The sequence below is a fragment of the Terrapene carolina genome, unplaced genomic scaffold (genome assembly GCF_002925995.2).
Source record: "Terrapene carolina triunguis isolate 2854851 unplaced genomic scaffold, T_m_triunguis-2.0 Scaffold706, whole genome shotgun sequence".
In the NCBI taxonomy this organism is placed as follows: Eukaryota; Metazoa; Chordata; order Testudines; family Emydidae; genus Terrapene; species Terrapene triunguis.
Window position 1 is genome coordinate 3,555,120 of NW_020665057.1, and position 19,895 is coordinate 3,575,014.

A 19,895-nucleotide genomic window follows, 5' to 3' on the forward strand; every position below is an offset into this window, starting at 1 on the left:
TTTTAAGCAGTTCATGTTTTTCATAATCATTCTAAACACATTTTAGTTAGAAAGAGATTATTAGATTTGAAAGGTCATATGGCTTACTGCAGAGTTAGAAGAAAAGTGATCTTCCCTTTGCAATATCTAAAGCAAGGCTCATGGGAAGACAAAGGCAGCTGGACACACTATAGGGTTGTCTTGCATTCAGAAAAAAAAGTGAAAGAATGTCTGCCGTTTGATTTGGTGCCAGAAAACTGAGCAAATCAGATAAGTACACTGAGTGAAAGTGTGTTTTTTGCTTATTTTACCCATAATTCAAAAATGTATTTCTCTTCCACAATACAAAGAGCTAAGAGTAAACAGCAACGATAGAACCAGTAATTCACGTTTAAAAGCCTCGATTTACCGAAATATCACATGCTGCACACACATGCTGGTACTGGCTTCAGCTTTAATTTTAACAATTGTTACTTTAGCTTCACAATATTAACGAATAAGAATATCCAAAATAATAAGAAACTTCTGAGCTTATCGGAAAGGATAATGGCAGCCCATTCACTCAAGTGGGGATTTCAAACAAGGGTAAAAGAAAATCCCATCTCTTTTGAACATACTGTCAGGTAAGTGCAAAGTTTTAGTATAGACTTTTATAAACGTAGCCTCTCCCACACAGATTGTGCTTTATAACAACTGACAACAGCCTATGATTTCCAATACTTCCAATACCCGGCTGCCTATGTAAATTTTAATAATGGAGCTACAGCCAACCCTCACATGATATGTCCAAGGAGCCCCGTCTGCAAATGATCACATAATAATATGGAAAAAGAAATCAGCACCTAAACCTCAGAACTATGCTGAAAAACATCATAAAAACTGTAGATCAAGGACAATGAATGGGTGACTATTACAGAGGATAATGCATAAAGTGAACAAAGAACACAAATCAGAGATACCCTCCCTCCATCCTCTAGTGCCCCCACAGACACATAAGCCCTTAATACTACTCACTAACCATTAGGAAACAATAAGATCTTGCTACAAGAATGTAATATTAATACTTTAGCAATCTGTAAACAGAAAAAAAAAGTCAATTCCTTCATGTTCTGTCCTCTACAGGCAACATTTTATTTACTTCCCTTTTCTCTCTGCCACACCCCGTCCCTGCTACTCACTTTTACCTTTACACAGCTGAGTGATGTCCTCTGGAAGAGTTAAATTAGCACATCTCAGAGAGGAGGAGAACAGACTGGCAGGTTTGTGGAAGGGTGGGTATGCAGAGGCCACTTCACTGAACACATTGTCACACAGTAACTGGTCTGGAGTTGGCCTTGAGTAAAACATTTTAAAAAGTACAAAAAAGAACAGTAAGGGAAAAAAATGTAAAGCCCTTTAAAAAAAAATCAAGCTAATATAAAAAAATCAATAGTGGTAAGTTCGTGGACTCTCATATCACCAAAGAAATGTTCTTGTTAATCAAATCAAAATGCAAAGCTTCATATGGCAATCAGTTCACTGTGAGCAATTTTATTTACAATAATTCTGTATATTCTACATCGTACAGCCTATCTATGACCAAGCATTCTTATTCTCAACCCAACTTAGGCCTTGGCTACACTTGGCAATTCACAGCGCTGCCGCGGCAGTGCTGTGAAGCGCGAGTGTAGTCGCGCTGCCAGCGCTGCGAGACCTCTCTCGCAGCGCTGTATGTACTCCACCTCTCTGAGGGGAGTAGCTTGCAGCGCTGCGAGCGAGCGTGCAGCGCTGCAGTCGCTGATTACACTGGCGCTTTGCTGCGCTCGGGGGGAGGGGGGGGAGAGAGAGGTTTCACACCCCTGAGCGCAGCAAGTTGCAGGGCTGTACAGCGCCAGCGTAGCCAAGGCTAAATTAGGCTCTGCTGTCTTTACTGAAGATATAAACAAATTAACAAAGGTAACACAATGAGACAATCCAGCATTCTTTTGGTCATAAATGAGCCTTTTTTCACCTTTAGTTAGTGAGTAGCTCTATGCTGTACTTAAAGTGTTTTTTAAAAGAGAGGTCACTCATGCCAGTGCATTAGAAACAATGTGGATGAGATAGTATCATTTATTGGACCAATTTCTGTTGGTGAGAGATACAAGCTTTCAAGTTTACACGGAGCTCTTTTTCAGGTCACCTGAAGAAGAGCTCTGTGTAAACTCGAACGTTTGTCTCTCTCTCACCAACAAAAGTTGGCCCATTAAAAATATTTCCTCACCCACCTCTTCTCTCTAATATCCTGAGACCAAGGATTCTACAACACATCAAGCAACGGCACACAAGAATGTGTTTTGAAGTAATACCAATCATGTTGGTTATGGTACAGCTACAATAAACACCTCAAATTTCCAAAGAGGGAATCAGTAAAACCTGTCAACTTAAAAGTGACTAAATAGTTTACTTCCAAACACCAAGATTCAATCTTGCTTTTTTTAAGAATAAAGCTGGTCTTTTACTTTTTATTAAAATAAAAATAATCAGGAGATCTGATTCAAATAACTCATTTTTAGACATCAAGCATCATAAATGTGCATATTTCCCCTTTTCCCCAAACAGAGTTGATTAGTCTCAGTTCTGATTAATTACCCACAGTGCTTCATCCTGCAATGCAATTATTCCAAATATTTTTTCTTGGAATTTAAAAAGAAACAATCATATATGGTAAACAGCTCTATTGGATGGTCATTTTTGGTACTGTTTTGTTTAGTCATGGGCTGGGAAAACACAAGCCTGTTTGGGAAAAATTACAGCAACAGGTGCTATAATTCTGGTTTAATCTAGCATGCTATAATTCTGGTTTAAACAGCATGCTTCCACTTTTTACTCACAAGATATTTTTGCAACACATATAAAAGAAATGTTAAATGATGATGGAAAGTAGTACAAAAGTAATAAATTGATGCATTACTATATGGAGGGGCATGCATGGATGCACTTTTACGTAACATGTCAATATTAATACTGAATGCAGTTCAGCTTCATCTAGTTAATTGCTTTAGGCCCAGCAGAATTATTCAATTTACTGTAAATCTGGATTGAATACTTACCTTTTGGAAGGTTGAAATGTAAGGAATTTCTTCAGCAGAGCTATGGCATTTTCAGGAAGTTCCTGGAACATAAAAGGTGAAAAAATATTATCAACAATTGATTACTACTACACTGATCCAGCCAGCCACATAAGCATACATTAAACTTTAAGTACATAATTAGTTTTACTGAAGTCAATGAGACTACATATATACTTAAGGATTTAGCTGGAACAGGGTCTAAAATGTTACGGCTACTGTCATGAGTATAGTTTTTAGTTTGGACAAAATGTTCTAGAAGTCAGAATTAATATATTAAAGCCAAGATTTTCAAAACTGACTAGTGGTTTTGGATGTCCAATTTGAGAAACCTTAAAACATGGGGCATTCTCGCCCCTGAAAAAATCATTCCACCCCTTTGTAGTTTCTCAGCCCGGACACCCAAAAATTGAGCCAACCACAATCACTAGTTGCTTTTGAAAATCTGGACTCAGCTGTGTAATTATATATTAATAGAATTATTACAGCGTCACAGATTAGCTCACTAGTCATTACAACACCAAAAACAGATTTTAAAAATCTGCATCACTTGAAGACTGGGTCTTCTACTAGTGTATCATGAGAGTCTGAAAAGTATTGTCTACATTTTATTTGGATTGTCAGTAATTTTGGGAAAGGATGGAGCTCTTCTGAATACTTATGGCCCTATGCATTTCAGCATCTAAAGTCTAAAATATCACTATAGTAAAAAATACTATGGAAATCAAAGTAATCAAGTAAGTTACAAATCTTTTGGACTGAATTCACTTCAGCAAAGAAGAAAAAAGAATGAATCCAATAAAACGTACAAAACAAGTAATTTCAGTTAAGAAAACACTGATGAGTGGACTAATTCACCAACCTTAATAATGTCCAGACAACCATGTTCTTCAGCTAATACGGTTACAATGTCATCCACACAGCCTACAAAATAGAACAGTAGGAAGAACAAAGATTATAATGAGAAAGTGGTACTGTTTAAAAAGACACAAAGAAAGTTTCCTCCGCCCTCCCCCCCAATTTCTTAAAGTATTTATTTGACTGATTGGCTTTGTGTCAAGTATCAGAGGGGTAGCCGTGTTAGTCTGTATCCACAAAAACAACGAGGAGTCCGGTGGCACCTTAAAGACTAACAGATTTATTTGGGCATAAGCATCTGAAGAAGCAAGTTTTTTACCCACAAAAGCTTATGCCCAAATAAATCTGTTAGTCTCTAAGGTGCCAATGGACTCCTCATTGGCTTTATGGTGACACATCACAATAGCATCTGAGAGCTTTACAATTTCTAGGTTTTTTTCCTTTAAAAATAGGAATCCCATGAAATATCTTTGGGGACCATATCATATTAAGTTTATGGACCACTGTGGGAGGTTTACCACAAATCTTCTGGGAACAATAGACAGTATGTGTGTGGTAGGGTCGTTAAGGTGAATCACTTAGGCTGTAAACACCTCCAGAGAGAAACCACATCCTGGGGAGGCTTGCATATACTGGTTCAGATTGGGTTTTCCAGAGACCAACAGGCTTTTGGCATAAAAAGGCTGTGTTTAAACTGACTCAGGGCCTGCTTTCTGATCCTACAAACCAATAGGACCTGCTGCCCAATGGGGGCCCGGATCCTTGAGGAAGGATTGGACAGGCTTTGACCTCCTAGAGCTCATTAAAACTGCCAGGTGGCTCCTAACATATTTAGTGTGTGTTTAAGTCTGTTTATTGTTTTTTATTATGCTTTCTTCCTAATACTTTCACCTTAAGAATAAATGTGCTTATTTAGAAAGAGCTGTGTGGTAACTTGTCACTGCCCACAATATGTTGTTCATAATCCTCAGGGACAAAGCAAAGCACAGGTGCTGGCCTTTAAGCAAATTGACTTGCTGGGGATATCACAGTGTAAGGCAGGGACCTGGGCTGTCTTAAAATCCAACTCAAAGACAGGTAAAGGGTAGAGACCTGACTAGACACTCCTGGAGTGGACCATGGCGAGGAGGAATACAGGTACATTCTGAAACAGTGACAGCTTCCATGGGTTTTATTTTGTGATCAAATAACTATTCAAAATAGTGAGCGATTTAGAAAGAAAACAATTTGCTGAAGAAAAATTTGTGTTAATAGTAGTTAACTTTACAGGTACTGCAGACAGCTTTAGACCAATTTAACATGCGTCCTCAGGTCTCAATTTGAGGACCATCACACTTGATAGTTCCCAGGTCAGTCTGTCGCAGCACTCCCACTTTGCTGTAGGTCTTTCTTTTTAAAGAAGCTTGAATGGCATTTTAAAAACTGTTAAGTCTTTCTACTAGCCCCATCTCATTCAAATCACACCTACACCTCCGTGTCTATAGCCCGGTCGGCAAATTAAAAAAAAGAAGACTATAACAAAAAGAATCTAGAACTAGCAAGACATGCTTGTCACTGCCTGAACAGTTATCCTTCCATTCAACCCTTTATCTGTTTAGTGGCTTGCATACTAATATCTTTGGCACAGAGACTGTGTTCTTGACTTGTTTATACCAAATAATAAATAACCATCAGAACTGGCTCCTCTCAGCAACTCCTCCTCTACCCCACCATTCAACACACTACAAGCACAATGCTCCTTTGCTGTGCATATCTGGCACACAGTTGCTGCTGCTTCCCTATACCAGCTCAAGTGAAGCTGCTAGATGCCCATTATCTTTCCAAAATTGCATCTCCAAAATTAATTTGTCTTAGGCATGTGCATCCTGAGTTTACTTATCGCCCTGGTTATAGATTTATTTGGGAACTTAGAAGACCGGCATTGAACCCTGTAGTTACATTTAGGTCACTCACCTAATGTAAGCAGAAGTTTTAGTTTTTCAGCTATATCCAAGCTCTGGAACAGTTTTCTACCCTAAATGGAATAGAAAATTATGTCAACAATTAAATGTCCATCTGTCACATGTACATGCCCTGTGCAACCCTAAGTATATATAAAGAAAGTCAGAGTCAGCTGTAGATTTTAGAACTCTTAGAAAAGTTATCTGTTAGACAGTAAGTAACTCTCAACCTTAACTATAGCAAATCTACCATTCCACTATCATGACCATAAGATTTATTTATGTTTGTTTGTTTGTTTACCTACCTTTTGGGGGTTGTTTTTTAAAACTGGAAGTAAATTCAGGGATGTACTCCTAATGAGCTTTCTTAATGTACCTGATTTTTTTTTAACTCAAAAAGAATAGGATTTTAAAAACACACACATTACCATGGAAGTATTGTGTAATCGTTCACATCACTATGAACAACTATAATTAAGATTTAGTTTTTAATGTCTACGACAAATAGTCATAGTTTGCTCTTATATAGTGGCTTTCAACCAATGTTATTCCCATTTTACAGATGAGGAAGCCATTCAAAGAGGTTAAATAACTTGTGTGAGGTCACAGAGCAAGTCTAGCAAAGCAGGAAACCGAAGCTAAGATTCCTGATTGCCAATGGCTTGTTCTAACCATTGAATTCCACTGCCCTGACCATACAATTCAGATAACTTAAATTCTGTTTAATGTAATAAGATTAAAGACAAACATTTTTACTGTCTGAATAATAGAACATTATGATCCTTGTGATAAAGAAGTCCAATTTATCGTGTATAGCTAGTGGAAACTAGCTGGAATTTATCTGAAGTCATGGAGCCAACAGGCAACATCTTCTGTATAAATCCATGACACCACACAGGAACTCAATTCTTTGGTGACAGGATGAGTTTTCCCAGTGTTATGCTCCAATAGTAAGTATCATTAGTATCCACTGAATAGTTATTGTTAATTTAACCATTACTTGCAAAACAGCTTTTCTTGAGTTGACATAGGTACAAAGTGAAAACACGTGTACACAAAATTCTTCACTGAGTGTCATATAATCAAACACACAAGAATTACTCAGTAACATACCACACAAAGCTCAAATAAAATAATACCAAGAGACCACACATCTGATTTAGGGCCAGAGGGCAGCAGCTTCTCACACTGAGTGTGATCACTAGGTTTGACAAATCCCTGTGCAATTACTTCAGGTGCCAGGTATGATGGGTACCTATAACAATGCAACAAGAGGTAAGAATTTGTACATTAAGACATTGTCAACTACACTAGTAAAAATAAGTTCTTGTACTGAAAAAAAAATTGGATAAAAGCAAACTCACTAAAAGTGCACAGCAACTTAGAATGCCCCGAAAGCATAGTAGGTCAAACTGTGCAGACAGAGCCACTGTAATATCGAGAACACGAAAAATCCATTTTTTTCTTTATACAAGTGTTTTTTGTGAGCAGGAGTGAATGGTGGCAAGATTTTTTTTTTTAAAAAGTGTCTTACACAACAGAGAAAATGTTCATTAAACTTTACCATATGCTTGTATTTAACCTAATATTACAAGTGCTTTTTCAGTATGTGTTCTTCCTTGTTGATTTCTTTATAATGTCAACAATTATATCATACCCAATATTTAGTTCATAGCCATCAGACAACTTTTAAGTTAGTTTAGCAACAGATGGAAAATAAACCAAAAAATAAAAAACAACAATGGCCTCAACAACTCATCTTAATTTTTTTTCCATTTAAAGCTTGTTCAGTATGAATCAGCAATAGATGGTACAATACTTAAAACTGAGAAGTCAACTTTTTGGGATAGAGAGACCATAGCTGCTGATGTTCATAGCTTCAGAAGCCAAAGGTCCGTAGTTAGTTAAAAAATGTCCCAAAAATTACAAAGCATCAAAAGAAGCCTGACTACAGGAGCCAGAAAGATACTGAAGTGAAACAATTTCATCTTGTGTGTACATATAGAGGAAGTTACTAATAAGGACACAGGAAAAAAAAGCAAGGGGGCAACAGAGAATGAGACCATAAAACTTTGAGGACCAATATAATTCAGAAGTTGAAGAAACCATTCTCTCACTTACAGGGAACTACAAAAGATTTTGAAACAATAGGTTTATAGATTCATAGATTCATAGATTCTAGGACTGGAAGGGACCTCGAGAGGTCATCGAGTCCAGTCCCCTGCCCGCATGGCAGGACCACATACTGTCTAGACCATCCCGGATAGACATTTATCTAACCTACTCTTAAATATCTCCAGAGATGGAGATTCCACAACCTCCCTAGGCAATTTATTCCAGTGTTTAACCACCCTGACAGTTAGGAACTTTTTCCTAATGTCCAACCTAGACCTCCCTTGCTGCAGTTTAAGCCCATTGCTTCTTGTTCTATCCTCAGAGGCTAAGGTGAACAAGTTTTCTCCCTCCTCCTTATGACACCCTTTTAGATACCTGAAAACTGCTATCATGTCCCCTCTCAGTCTTCTCTTTTCCAAACTAAACAAACCCAATTCTTTCAGCCTTCCTTCATAGGTCATGTTCTCAAGACCTTTAATCATTCTTGTTGCTCTTCTCTGGACCCTTTCCAATTTCTCCACATCTTTCTTGAAATGCGGTGCCCAGAACTGGACACAATACTCCAGCTGAGGCCTAACCAGAGCAGAGTAGAGCGGAAGAATGACTTCTCGTGTCTTGCTCACAACACATCTGTTAATACATCCCAGAATCACGTTTGCTTTTTTTGCAACAGCATCACACTGTTGACTCATATTTAGCTTGTGGTCCACTATAACCCCTAGATCCCTTTCTGCCGTACTCCTTCCTAGACAGTCTCTTCCCATTCTGTATGTGTGAAACTGATTTTTTCTTCCTAAGTGGAGCACTTTGCATTTGTCTTTGTTAAACTTCATCCTGTTTAACTCAGACCATTTCTCTAATTTGTCCAGATCATTTTGAATTATGACCCTGTCCTCCAAAGCAGTTGCAATCCCTCCCAGTTTGGTATCATCCGCAAACTTAATAATCGTACTTTCTATACCAATATCTAAGTCGTTAATGAAGATATTGAACAGGGCCGGTCCCAAAACAGACCCCTGCGGAACCCCACTCGTTATGCCTTTCCAGCAGGATTGGGAACCATTAATAACAACTCTCTGAGTACGGTTATCCAGCCAGTTATGCACCCACCTTATAGTAGCCCCATCTAAATTGTATTTGCCTAGTTTGTCGATAAGAATATCATGCGAGACCGTGTCAAATGCCTTGCTAAAGTCTAGGTATACCACATCCACAGCTTCTCCCTTATCCACAAGACTCGTTATCCTATCGAAGAAAGCTATCAGATTGGTTTGACATGATTTGTTCTTTACAAATCCATGCTGGCTGTTCCCTATCACCTTACCACCTTCCAAGTGTTTGCAGATGATTTCCTTAATTACTTGCTCCATTATCTTCCCTGGCACAGAAGTTAAACTAACTGGTCTGTAGTTTCCTGGGTTGTTTTTATTTCCCTTTTTATAGATGGGCACTATATTTGCCCTTTTCCAGTCTTCTGGAATCTCTCCCGTCTCCCATGATTTTCCAAAGATAGTAGCTAGAGGCTCAGATACCTCCTCTATTAGCTCCTTGAGTATTCTAGGATGCATTTCATCAGGCCCTGGTGACTTGCAGGCATCTAACTTTTCTAAGTGATTTTTAACTTGTTCTTTTTTTATTTTATCTGCTAAACCTACCCCCTTCCCATTAGCATTCACTAGGTTAGGCATTCCTTCAGACTTCTCGGTGAAGACCGAAACAAAGAAGTCATTAAGCATCTCCGCCATTTCCAAGTTTCCTGTTACTGTTTCTCCCTCTTCACTAAGCAGTGGGCCTACCCTCTCTTTGGTCTTCCTCTTGCTTCTAATGTATTGATAAAAAGTCTTCTTGTTCCCCTTTATTCCCTTAGCTAGTTTGAGCTCATTTTGTGCCTTTGCCTTTCTAATCTTGCCCCTGCATTCCTGTGTTGTTTGCCTATATTCATCCTTTGTAATCTGTCCTAGTTTCCATTTTTTATGTGACTCCTTTTTATTTTTTAGATCATGCAAGATCTCGTGGTTAAGCCAAGGTGGTCTTTTGCCACATTTTCTATCTTTCCTAACCAGCGGAATAGCTTGCTTTTGGGCCCTTAATAGTGGGTTCTCGGAATGTGTTGGGGACAACTTCTTGTTTCAGAACGTGGAAGAAGCAACCAGGGGGGCAGTGCTCCTCACACAAAGAGGAATTGGTTGCAAATCTGAAGGCAGAGGACAACAGACAAATTGCTAAAGATGAGTCCAAAAGAATAGGGCCAGTATGTGGGGACAAAATCAGAAAAGCTAAGACACAAAATGAATTACACATACCAAGGTGCATAAAAGAAGTTATATACATATATTAGGAGCAAGAGAAAGACAAAGAAAAGCAGAGGACCACTACTTATTAGGGAAGGAGAACTAATAGTAGACAATACCAAGCTATCTTTTTCTCACACATGGACACATCAATACATGAAACATTATCCAGGAAAATGAAGTGATCAAGTAACATGCAAAAAAATAAAAATGAACCAAAATAAATTTGCATATGATCAAAACATAAATTTTAGGCAAGTTAAAAGTAACTTAAATCTTCATATCTAAGGACACTTTTAGAACTAGAAATTGCGGTTTATTTAAGCTGACCAACTGGTTTACGGTTAAAGTATTTGGCTAAATGGTGGTGAATTTATGTGAGATGTGACATTGTGCAGTCTATATGGTTTTATAAAAACATGATAATAAGTGAATATAATGTAACTGGGATAGTTTTATAAAAATTTGATAATAAGTGACTATAATGCAAATGGGATATGCTTCATGCAAAAGGTCTCTTGTAAGGTATCATTACAAAGCTCATAATCTACTGAGTGTGATCATCCTATTTGTAGAAATGTACCACTCTTGTATCTAAAACTAGAAATATAAAACATAACTCTGAGGGCCTATGGTAATTATGTAAAGTGTGGGCCATTAATGATGGTTTGGAATCTTGATGACTCCCATTAACAGGACCATTGTCTGCAGATGACTGTGTTTACCTGTGAGTCTTCCTGTATATGTGTGTGCTGGCAAGTGAGTAATGAAGTCTTGCAGTGACATGTGATCATGTCACCTGAACTGGAATCCATCTTTAACCTGGTGCTTTTCCAGTGAGGGGGGGTGAAAACCCAGAGGGACAAAGGGTTCCCGCCTTATGCAAAAGATATATAAAGGGGTGGAAGAGAACAGAGGAGGAGAAGCCATCATGAAGAATCCCCTAGCTATCACCTAAGCTGGAACAAGAGCTGTACCAGGGGAAAGAATTGTGCCCAGGCCTGGAAGGTGTCCAGTCTGAGAAAAAGCTTACTGAAGCATCTCTGAGGGTGAGATTATCTGTATTTAGTTTGATTAGACATAGATTTGCGCATTTTATTTTATTTTGCTTGGTGACTTACTTTGTTCTGTCTGTTACTACTTGGAACCACTTAAATCCTACTGTCTGTATTTAATAAAATCACTTTTTATTTAGTAATTTACTCAGAGTATGTATTAATACCTGGGGGAGCAAACAACTGTGCATCTCTCTCTATCAGTGTTATAGAGGGCGAACAATTTATGAGTTTGCCCTGCATAAGCTTTATGCAGGGTAAAACGGATTTATCTGGGTTTAGACCCCATTGGGAGTTGGGCATCTGAGTGCTAAAGACAAGCACACCTCTGTGAGCTGTTTTCGGGTAAACTTGCAGCTTTGGGACAAGTGATTCAGACCCTGGGTTGGTGCTGGAGCCAGACGGGAGTGTCTGGTTCAGCAAGACAGGGTGCTGGAGTCCTGAGCTGGCAGGGAAAACAGAAGCAGGGGTAGTCTTGGCACATCAGGTGGCAGCTCCCAAGGGGGTTTCTGTGATCCAACCCGTCACAATTTAAGCTGACCAACTGGTTTACGGTTAAAGTATTTGGCTAAATGGTGGTGAATTTATGTGAGATTTGCCTTGCCATCACAGTTACTCTCAAAGGCTAAAGTTTAAAATTGTATTGTTAACTAACTTTTTTTTTTAACTCTGTGTTTGGAAAAAAAATGATGAAACTGTGGGTGAAAAAAAAATCCTTAATTATAGTTACCTGCATTGTTTCTATTACAGTTAGACACCCCAATCTGATCCCATCAGGCATCTCAGGTTGGACACTCCAAATGAATAAATGTAAGCAAGTTGCATTCAGCTATAACTTGAATGGATGTTTATAAGGATTATTTACTTTCATTCTGTTTTATGTATTTGCATTTCTTGGTGTACTGTGATTTTGTAAAAGTTTTGTTATTCATTTTCTACCCATCTCCTGTGTCTGGCCTGCAAACCAGGCTCATAATTATACTATTTGGGAGCTGAAAGCAGATGTCACGTTAACAACTTCTACAAAGGAATATAACAATTGCCACAGTGGATGAGACCAGAGGGCCACTGTGTCTGAAAGTGGCCAGCAACAGATGTTTCAGAGGAAGGTGTGTAAGAATCCCACAGAAGGTATATGTGGTATAATCTGTCTCCACAAAAATAAATCTAACCTCTAATAATTAGTTGTTAGGTTAAGCCAAAACTCTGTATTTGTATTAATTATAACTCTGGGTATTCTTGTTGTCTATATATGTATTCATTTCCTCTTTGATTCTTATTAGGTGTCACGGTTACAAGGAGAACTGCACCTTAACTCCTTTTAGTCCCTCCAGAGAGTATCCCCTCAGCTGACAGACGTGGTTTCCTGCACCTCTCAGTGGATAGAACCCTGTGGTCAAAGCACTCCTAGATTGGATCTCCGGGATGCAACTCTGGTTCCCAACCATGTTAATGCGACAGGCCCAGCCATGTTTAGCACCTCAGACTCCAGGAATCAATGGCGACTGAGGTGGTTAAAGTGACTCAAAAACATTTTCTTCCAAACTAATTATTTATTCACTCACCCAAAAATACAAAGCACACAGAGTTACAGATTAAAAAAAGTTCTACAGGCATATTTCCCTTTAACTAATGTTTAATCTTTCCTTGCAAGCTTTCATACATTTCAGTGTGTGCGCCCAACAATTTACTATCAAATATACAATGCCTAAGAGGTCTATATTGCATGTATGTATCCTTACCCTATAGGAAAATCAACATCAACACCATGAGCTGTCATGTGGTATAGTCCAAACTTAGCCAATTTAATATGTCCCTGTAAAAGAAAAAATATATTAGCAATGAAACTCTACATATTACATAGGCCACAGAAAGAATTAAAAATATATAAATTCTTTTAAATTGTGCTAGCAATCTGAGAAGTGTCAGAAAGAGCTGGAGACTGAAATTTTCTGTTTGTCCCAAGTGTATTTTAAAAATACAAAACCCAGCTTCTCAGGTCCGGATTCCTATATGCAGACAAAACTTTACTGGAAATTAATGAGAGTGTTTACTCGTGTGGGCAGCATACTGGGAAATAAAATGAACACCACACTAAGAGAATATTAAGTCAAGTTTCCTTACTTTCTGTGCAGTCATAAGCAATGTTGCTTCATTTTTTTTCTTCTTGCATCCAAAACATATTCCCCCCCCCAACTACTTCCACTCAGGTTTAAAAATTGGAATGCATTCTTTCTTCTCTTCTCCCTCATTCCATTTATCACTTCATTTACTCAGTCCTCTCCTTCCTCTCTTCCCATCAATTCCATACCTAACTTTCATTACCAACCTTCTCTCCAGCACTAACTCATTCCTTTTCATTCATCTCCCATCCATAATGATGTTAAAAGAACATTTGCTGCATATTACCCCTATACATTAGCACAGTTGCTTCCTCTCTGAAGTCAGAGCAGTGACATCTGTGCTGCTTTAGAGAAGGTTACGTTAACACTCCCAATATAAAAAGCCAAGTTTTCCCGGGTTATTTCGTTATAAAGAAATAACTCCAGGCCCAAGCCTGACATACAAACTCTCATTTTACCATGGTCACATGTCAGGCTGCACCAAAATGGGTTTGATGTCTGAGTGAAGACTACAACACATCAGGTTTTTAAGCAATTTAAGGGGAGAGAATCAACCCTTTAAAAGTCCATGTAACTGCTCTCTCCAGCTCCCTGTCATCTATTTCAAGTCTTTAATACCATCTTAAAATCCTGAGTACTTTTGTTCCTCAGGGATTTCATTTTCTATGAACTCAGTTTTCATCAAATTGAAATACATGTCTTTTACCCAAAGCAAGGAAACAGAACAACAATGTTTCTGCCTGTTCCCTTTCCCACTTCATTGCAAAGGTAGGATTTGAGATGAGAGATAGTGGTAGCACTATTTGGCTCCTTTAAAGAGGAGTTGAAAAAAAGTAAGGCACAATTAGGCTCCTTAGTTTCAATGCACTGATGTGACTGCTCTGACTACATCCATTATGTTTTTCTTGCTTTTTGTACATGGCATCTATATTCCTTTCTGCAAACTAGAAAATCTGTGACAGATGGGAGAGAACGATCAGAATTTGGGACTGCATTGATCCACTCAGATTATGAAACAAAAATACACCACCATTTAAAAAGCAAATACTAAACTCTTTTCCACCATGTGTGTGTGTGAGAGAGATGGGATATACACAGCATTATCCACAACTATGCTTAAGGGTTAAATTATCCTACAGCAGTAGTCAAGGTGGTCTATGAATGCCAATACAAAAAAAGTCGTAATAGTACAACTTCCTTAAAAAAAGAGACAAAAGGGTAAAAAACCTGGGCTGGGAGACGTGGAAAAGGGACTAAACTGTAAACACATCTGAAATTCTATACATTTTGAGAACACTTCTTGTTTTGACTGTAAAAATGTCCCTATTATAAAAAATATTTCATCCAGAAGGATCCCAAAGCCATTTCTCACTGGCCAGGCCCCAAAATGTACAATGTGTCACTGACTTTGATTGCTTAAGAGGATATTCCAGTAGCCTTACCTCTCGATCCAGGAGGATATTGTGAGGGGAGAGTGCTCGGTGGACCATTCCATGTTTGTTCATATATTGCAAACCCTGCAATACCTCAAATGCTATGCGTAAAATCCTTGAAAAGCTGAAAAGTAGAACAACATACTGTACCCATTTCCTTTTTTAAAAATTTGCAAATAAGTATGTAAGTTATGGATACTGATGATTTGATTTCCTTTTGTTACACTGGTACTCTAATTGAGCTATTCCTTCTCATCTACTGATGAAGTTTTTGTGAAGTTTTTCTGCATCAGGTTGAGGGGGGCAATTTTTTCCCCACCCTCCTCCAGACTTGCAAAGTTTAGGCTTCATAAAGAGCTTGCAAAACTCTTTCCCAACCTTAGGCAAAGTTTAAATAAGCAAAACCAAAATATATTTTTTCATATTGTTCAGCTATGTTTGTTTGCTGCTTCCCAGTTGTAGTTTAGTTGATGTCACCAGATTTCCTCAGTCAGTTTATTTTTCCCATCTAGCAACAGCATTAATGCTTCACCAAAGGTTGTGGGGTTTTTTCCAGTCACTACAAAACTAGTACTCGGAACTTTCTAGAGTATATCACAAGCATTAGTGAGGGTAGAGGTAGGAGGGGAAGGTAAATAGCTCATCAGCTAGGGTGAGGAACACAAGTAAGAGATGCAAAGCAAGCTTGCTGGGATAAAGTAGGTGTAGAACAGTGGGATCGTGTCTGAGCTAGGGCAATTATATTGGGGGGAGGGAGAGGAGAAACAAAGAGATAATGCCAGGAGAAGACAGGTATGTAGCAGCATCCAGAAGGTCAGCTAATTACTCCATCTTGCGGCTCATTCCCATATTCTATTTGCAGCTAGATTATTTCCTTAAACTTTTGAGTCTCATATACTTAATGCTCAGACTGAAGGATTTGTTCTGAATGCTGTGCACTCCGCACCCCCACTCCTGTGAACTGCTAATCACCCCTTCATATAATTGCCCTTGGCCAGAGACAGTTCCTCCTACATGGTATTACCAGCTCTACTCTAGAATTTACCTCCAAAATGCACCAATGAAATAAATTCAGGTGGCTGGGAGAGGGAATTCCCCCAGGTTCAGTGGAGGCGGTACACTAGGTGTATCAAAGTGGTTAGCCTGACAAGATGGAAATAAAAAAAAGTTACTCCTTCAGTAACAGTATTAGCTCCTCCAACTGGAGTGAGAGACAGCACATTTTCTAAGCTGGTAGCACAGAGGGCAGGAAAAAACACAGCGATCACTGCAGTTACTGGAGATGCAGATAACTAGAGTACTCCAGTTCCAGAAAGGTTATAAGGGATCAGTACCGAATAGTGTAGTATGTACCTCATATATCAAGTGCCATTTATAAATCCTCAATATTCAAGGTACAAAATGCTCCATCTTGCCTTAGTCATCAATATCCCCTTAAGGAGAGGCTGACATCAATGATAAACTCTACTGAATTCTGTGCAATATACAGTATTATCCCACAAGGAACTAAAAATGAACTAGCACACTAATCTCACTTGCAACAGAATAGACTAGTGCTGCTGCCAGCCTCCATGGACAGATTTAGTTTGAACAAATGTTCTCCACACCCGTACACTACGGTGCTGAACTTGTCAGGAATCTGCAGGATACGGCATAGTTTACGTGCCTATAAAACAGTATGTAGCACACTCACCTCACCTTTAAAAAATAAAAATAACTGCATTAAAACTGATCCTTGTTTTGTGCAATTTTTCTCCATGGATATAATGGTGAAACTTAAAGTAGAAGTCACTCCAACATGTGCATGCACCCCAAGAAAGTTACCAATTACTGTGACAGCTTTAATAGACTCTTATTGCGTCCCCCGCAGTAAAAAAGACACACTCTCTCTCTCTCTCTCACACACACACGCACACACACACTCCACAACTGTCTAGTCAAGAACCATGAAAAACATCAGAATGATAAACAGATTCCTCTTGGCTAACCCTCTGCACAGATACTTGTTTATAAAGAGACACCATCAGAGTTAGGCCCTTAAATTTAGAGGGCAAGACTCAGATGCAAAAGTCTTCCAGATTCCCTCAACTTAATTTATTTATTTTTATTTTGAATAAATTCGCACACTGTTTGGCAACTCAAACTTTCTAGACTTTAGATGAAAACAAACATCCATCCATCCATATTTCAGGGCCCGTCCCTGATCTAAAAAAGAACGAACAAACAAAACCAGCATGTCCCAAGTTGGCGGATTGTCAAGGTGAGCCTCTTGTTTAAGGTACACACTTAGATGTTACTAGTAAGAGTTTTAAACCAGTGAAGTCACATAGCAGTTCTACAGCAACAGATGGACATCAGAAACAAAAATTTATAATTTCATTGCAGACAGGGTAAGAAAACACTGTGGTTTGTTACAGACATCTTCATTAGTAACAACGGAAACAGAAAAGCACTTGCTATTTAAATTCCTTTATGTATGAATATTCTCCGTCTCCCAGGTAGTTCCAGCATAAATGTTTACCTTTACTGGGTGTGACAGGAATTTTAAATTTATGAAGCCTTTAATAATGGTGCAACAGACACTTTTTTATAAAGAGACACCATCAGAGTTAGGCTCTTAAATTTAGAGGGCAAGACCCGCATGCAAAAGTCTTCCAGATTCCCTCAATTTTTAATTTTTATTTTGAATAATTTATTTTTAATAATGGTGCAAGGGAGCAAATACACCAATGCAGTCCTGTTAGCAATGCTACTACCTGAACACCAAGGGCGATGAGCTTGATCAATGTAAGGATACCAGATCCATCCTAGTCATTCCTGGGACAAACACAACAAATATGACTGTACTAAAACTTAGCATTATGTAGTTGCTAGTTGAAAAAGTAGCTTCTTCACATTTTCAGTATGCTAGTTGTTCCTAAGTTCTCACAATAAAATGCATAATAAAAGCTACTAAAAAACTTCTTTCATTCTAACAGAGCTTGAAAATGTTTATATTGTCATTAGAAAAGGGGTCTTTGGATGACCAGTGATTTGTCAAGCAAAACATTGAGAACAAAGTAGCAGGTAGAAGATTTCACAGTCAGGTAGAAGATTTCACAGTCTGGTAGGGATATGGTGTGCAAGGCAATCTATCTTACAAAGAGAACAAATACACCATGTATCTGAGCTACATAGATATTTTCATCCTCTGGACTGATGACAAACTCCTTCATAGATTTTCACCACAACTTCAACAACCACCACGCATCCATTAAACTCTCTCTGGAACACTCTCATACCAGCATCAACTTCCTGGACACCACGATCTGCTTCAGCAATGAACAACTACCCAAGAAATCTGTTATCTTCAGCCAGGCACTTGGATACCACAGAATATGCTCCAAGGAGAAAATCCAGGATGTACACTGTAACACATTCAAAACCACCTTTACCAAACAAGGACGATCCACAGAGAAGTAGATCACAACATGGAACAGGCCACCCAAAAATCCTGAGAGAACCTGCTTCAATACAAGGAATAAACACCCCCCTTCAACTGCCTACCCCTAGTTGTCACCTACTGCCCCACACTGGAACCCATACAGGGTATCATCAAACAATGACAACCCATACTTGATGGAAACCCCACCCTGAAAGAAAGCTTTCCTGAACTCCCTCTTCTGGCCTTCAAACAACCCCCAACCTCTCCAAGCTCATCATCAAAAACAAGCTCCCCATAGACCAGGACACACCAACTCAAAGCAGCACCAGACCCTGCCAGAACAACAGATGCAAAACCTACAGACATATCTCCACGGCTACAATTATTGACACCCCACACAACACACCTTTCAAGATCAATGGCTCCTACCCATGCCTATAAAAACATGGGGTTTACCTCAAACTGTGCACTAAATACCCCAACAGCAACTACATGGGTGAAACCTGACAATCACTACGCTCTCAAATGAATTCACACAGGAAAATGATAAAAGACAAAAACACCATATTACCTGTGCATGAACACTTTTCACAAAGTGCTCTCTCTATATCCAATCTATCAGTCCTCATCCTCAAAGGAAACCTGCACAACACTTTTAAAAGATGAGCCTGGGAGCTTAAATTCATAACTTTGCTAGACACTAAAAATCATGGACAGAATAGACACTGGATTTATGGCTTATTACAACAATGTATATAAACCCACTAACAGAACCCCCGTCCCCTCCACCAGCAGCTCCCCATTTCTTCCTTTCCTTCCTCCGACTGGGGAGTGTTAACTAACCACTTCACCTTGAATGGTCCCTTGAAAAATGTATTAACTATGTATGCTAAACAATCTGTTCCATCTTGTATTTAGCTGTGCCATTCAGAGTAAGTCACCCAGATGTCAAGAAGAACTCAAAAGCTTTTCTCTCTCACGAACAGAAGTTGGTCCAATAAAAAAAATATTACCTCACCTGCCTTGTCTCTCTTAACAGGCCATCAGACACACTGTAGGACAAAGTGGTCCTCTGAACAGAAGGGCCTTAGAATGACTTTATTTGCAATAAATTTCTTAAATGGATATCTGCCTGAGTAAAGCAATGCTCAATTGTTACACTAGAGGGCCTCAGCTGCACACCTATCATTCTTGAATTGAGTGACCACACAGAATGGGTAAAAACGTGGCCACAAAACTATTCCAACAATGCCTGAAAATGTTTTTCTGTCATTAAATACCAGTTCCAGAATGATTAAACATAAAAGTATCAGAGGGGTAGCCGTGTTAGTCTTTAGCCACAAAAATAACGAGGAGTCCGGTGGCACCTTAAAGACTAACAGATTTATTTGGGCATAAGCTTTCGTGGGTAAAAAACCCACTTCTTCAGGTGCGTGGATAAACATCATAAACTCCATGCATCTGAAGAAGTGGTTTTTACCCACAAAAATTTATGCCCAAATAAATCTGTTAGTCTTTAAGGTGCCACCGGACTCCTCGTTGTTTTTAAACATAAAAGAGAAGGTCTGTCATCCTGATCTCTGCAGTT

The 19,895-nt window shown here is 38.8% G+C and overlaps 1 protein-coding gene across 5 annotated transcripts in view; it reads right to left on the reverse strand.

Annotated features, from left to right (window-relative positions):
• Positions 1-19,895, reverse strand: part of TBCK (TBC1 domain containing kinase) — a 180,116-nt gene that overhangs the window by 117,203 nt on the left and 43,018 nt on the right. For 4 of the 5 annotated variants that reach the window (XM_024206568.3, XM_024206571.3, XM_024206567.3 and 1 more), the window contains exons 4-10: positions 14,893-15,007; positions 13,070-13,143; positions 6,980-7,121; positions 5,880-5,940; positions 3,931-3,992; positions 3,051-3,112; positions 1,158-1,312 (exon numbers count right to left, since the gene is read on the reverse strand). In XM_024206568.3, coding sequence (XP_024062336.1) covers positions 1,158-1,312; positions 3,051-3,112; positions 3,931-3,992; positions 5,880-5,940; positions 6,980-7,121; positions 13,070-13,143; positions 14,893-15,007 — 671 coding nt within the window. The remainder of the gene's footprint in view (positions 1-1,157; positions 1,313-3,050; positions 3,113-3,930; positions 3,993-5,879; positions 5,941-6,979; positions 7,122-13,069; positions 13,144-14,892; positions 15,008-19,895) is intronic. The other variant, XM_024206570.3, reaches the window with a different exon arrangement.